We start from the raw sequence: 2,743 nt of genomic DNA on the forward strand, positions 1-2,743 counted from the left end.
TGTTAGATTTATGAGAATAGTGGAGAATTAACTTAAGGACCTGGTGGCCTACTTTGACTTATGAATTTAGAAGAGTTATTCATACAAATAACAATTTTTTTTCTAGATACCCTATTAAAATATCATTATAAAGTTATTGAACAGTAACCCTGTACAAAAACAGTATTAAATTTAATTTGTCTCCACAATCAGCATATTGTGGACAGTCTCTTTTATGTGCGAGTAAAATGAACTATCCTGTTCTGAGCTGGTGGGCAAGAGAGCCCCTTTGAAAGACCATGACTGACCAAATCATGCAGTCATCTGTGGAAAACCCTTCCTGTTAGTGAGGAGTAGTCTGGCAGTTAACTGCAGGTGACTGGGAACCTAGCCTCCATCCCTGCCTCTGGTTCTGCAGGTGTGGTAGTCGTTCATACCTTTCTGTGACTTTGATACGCCTTCGTGGGCAGACTGTTTTAAAATCTACCTCACAGGGGCGCCTGGGTGGCTCAGTGGGTTAAAATCTACCTCACGATGACTATGTAACTTGTGCATCTTCAAAAAATAAACTGTGATATCTGGGGGAGGAGTCAGTTCGCCCTTAAGGGAAAATTTTCTTAGTTTTATGTTTCAAGTTGGACTCAACTTGAGTTGTTAACTACTGTGGCATCACTGAGTTTTGGAACAAAGCAATTGATTCAGGATAAACTACTTCAAATTTTAAAAAACAATTAATTTATTTTTCCTTTCACCCACAGGTCTACCCACGGATAGCGCCGGCATTTTGGCACTACCTGCGGGTAGAAGTGAGTAGCGGGTACTTGAATTTTCCCACCCTTGCTCCTTGCACTCTGCTGGTGTGGTCTGATCTGATGTGCCCATTTTGTTCCCGGTGCAGCTACCATTCTGTGTAAATGTGCTCTCACGCCACCACCATTCCTTAGAGTTGGATCAGAAATCCAAATCACCAAAAATCCAAGTGCAAGTTTATATAAGATAATCATCTTTCTTAATAAATTACCAAATCAAGACCATATCATATGCATCATAATGATAAATAACTAAATGTTAAATTTTGGAAAACCATGCTTATGCCTCTCTTTAATCAATATTTTTGATATTCAGAGCATAATTCCTCAGCTTAACTTGGGAATGTTTCTAGGAAAAAGTGGAATAACTCTGCTTCATTTCCTTTCTCCTCTTCTCTATCCCCAGGAGCATGAGCAGCTTACCTATTCCTCCACGAGGTCCAAGGCACCCAGTGTCATCATCACAGGTCTCAAGCCAGCCACCAAGTACATATTTCATATCCGAGTGAGGACTGCAACAGGATACAGTGGCTACAGTCAGAAGTTTGAATTTGAAACAGGAGATGAGAGTAAGTTTTACACAAACATATAAAATAAGATGTTAATTTAGTACTACTCCAATCTGACCTGATCGTTAAAAATCTGATGTCCCCAATTGTGAATAGTCTCATCAAACAGGATTCTGTTCACGTAAATACTCATATTGTCATTTCGGTTAATGTTGCGGTGCTATCATTAAATACCTCCATGAAATGCCTTACTCTACCACAATTGTAACGTGGCCCAAATACATCTCTTTATGCAGAATTCATCACTCATGCTATAGCATAGAGTCTCAGTGGGCGGTGTTAGCCTAATTGTTTGCCAGTTTTGGCATCATAATATGATACTAATGAAAACCTGGAAAGGAACAAAGCCATGAGCAAATGATTTTAGCAGTTAGTTCAAAATTGTACAGCTTTGGCTTGTTATCTCAGATCAATAAAAAACAGTAGTCAGGAGGAAAACTCCACTGAAATGTACATTATAAGTTTAAATATAGACACATGGGCTTAATTAGAAACTCAAATTAGTTCCGTAGGCTTGATGTGTTGAAAAATCAAAATGGGAGACGAAGGGAGTGAGGTGTTCCAATGTCATGTACATAGGCTTTGAAACGTCTTATTTAGTCTAAATCCTGCTCTACCATTGAATTCAATTTTTGCTTTCATAAAAGTATCTTACTGCTATCTTTGTAAAGACTGTATGTGCGGCTTTTGCAATGTTCCTTTATGGAAAAATGTCCAAATATCTAATTATAATAAAACTCTATCCCCATCATTGCTAAAATACCCATGTTTATATAAGAATTCAAGAATAGCAAATAAATTTTAAAAATTCTTTATAAGTAACAATAATAGCTACCATTTATTGAGCTTATATCGAGCTACCATTTATTGAGCTCCTAATAAGTACCAGAAATTACGTATCTTATATGTATTATTCCATTTAAACCTTTCAACATCCAGTAACACCAATATGATTTTTCTAATTTCATTCGTGAGAAAACAGAAGTCTAGAGAAATAGAGCAGATATATCGAATTAGTAAGAAGCTAGGCTATGGGGCACCTGGGTGGCTCAGCCATTAAGCGGCTGCCTTTGGCTCAGGTCATGATCCCAGGGTCCTGGGATCCAGCCCCACATTGGGCCCTCTGCTCAGCAGGAAGCCTGCTTCTTCCTCTCCCACTCCCCCTGCTTGTGTTCTCTCTCTCTCTCCCTCTGTGTCAAATAAATAAATAAAATCTTAAAAAAAAAAAAGAAGCTAAGCTGAAATTTGAAACTGAGGGCTACCTTCTTCCAAAGCCTATGCTCTGAACTACTCTACCATCCTATCGAGTTCTTTCATTGGAATTATTAAAAAGAGCTAATGATAAGATCAGGAAACAGGCCACAATTCCTCTAGTATGTCACTCCC

General features: G+C 38.3%; 1 protein-coding gene across 1 annotated transcript in view; it reads left to right on the forward strand.

Annotated features, from left to right (window-relative positions):
• Nucleotides 1–2,743, forward strand: part of EPHA6 (EPH receptor A6) — a gene marked incomplete at both ends in the record, with an annotated part of 631,617 nt that overhangs the window by 355,393 nt on the left and 273,481 nt on the right. Inside the window, 2 exon segments of the mRNA XM_080796899.1 lie at nucleotides 738–785; nucleotides 1,195–1,357. Coding sequence (XP_080653025.1) covers nucleotides 738–785; nucleotides 1,195–1,357 — 211 coding nt within the window.

Source organism: Martes martes, assembly GCF_963455335.1.
Source record: "Martes martes genome assembly, chromosome: 1".
In the NCBI taxonomy this organism is placed as follows: Eukaryota; Metazoa; Chordata; class Mammalia; order Carnivora; family Mustelidae; genus Martes; species Martes martes.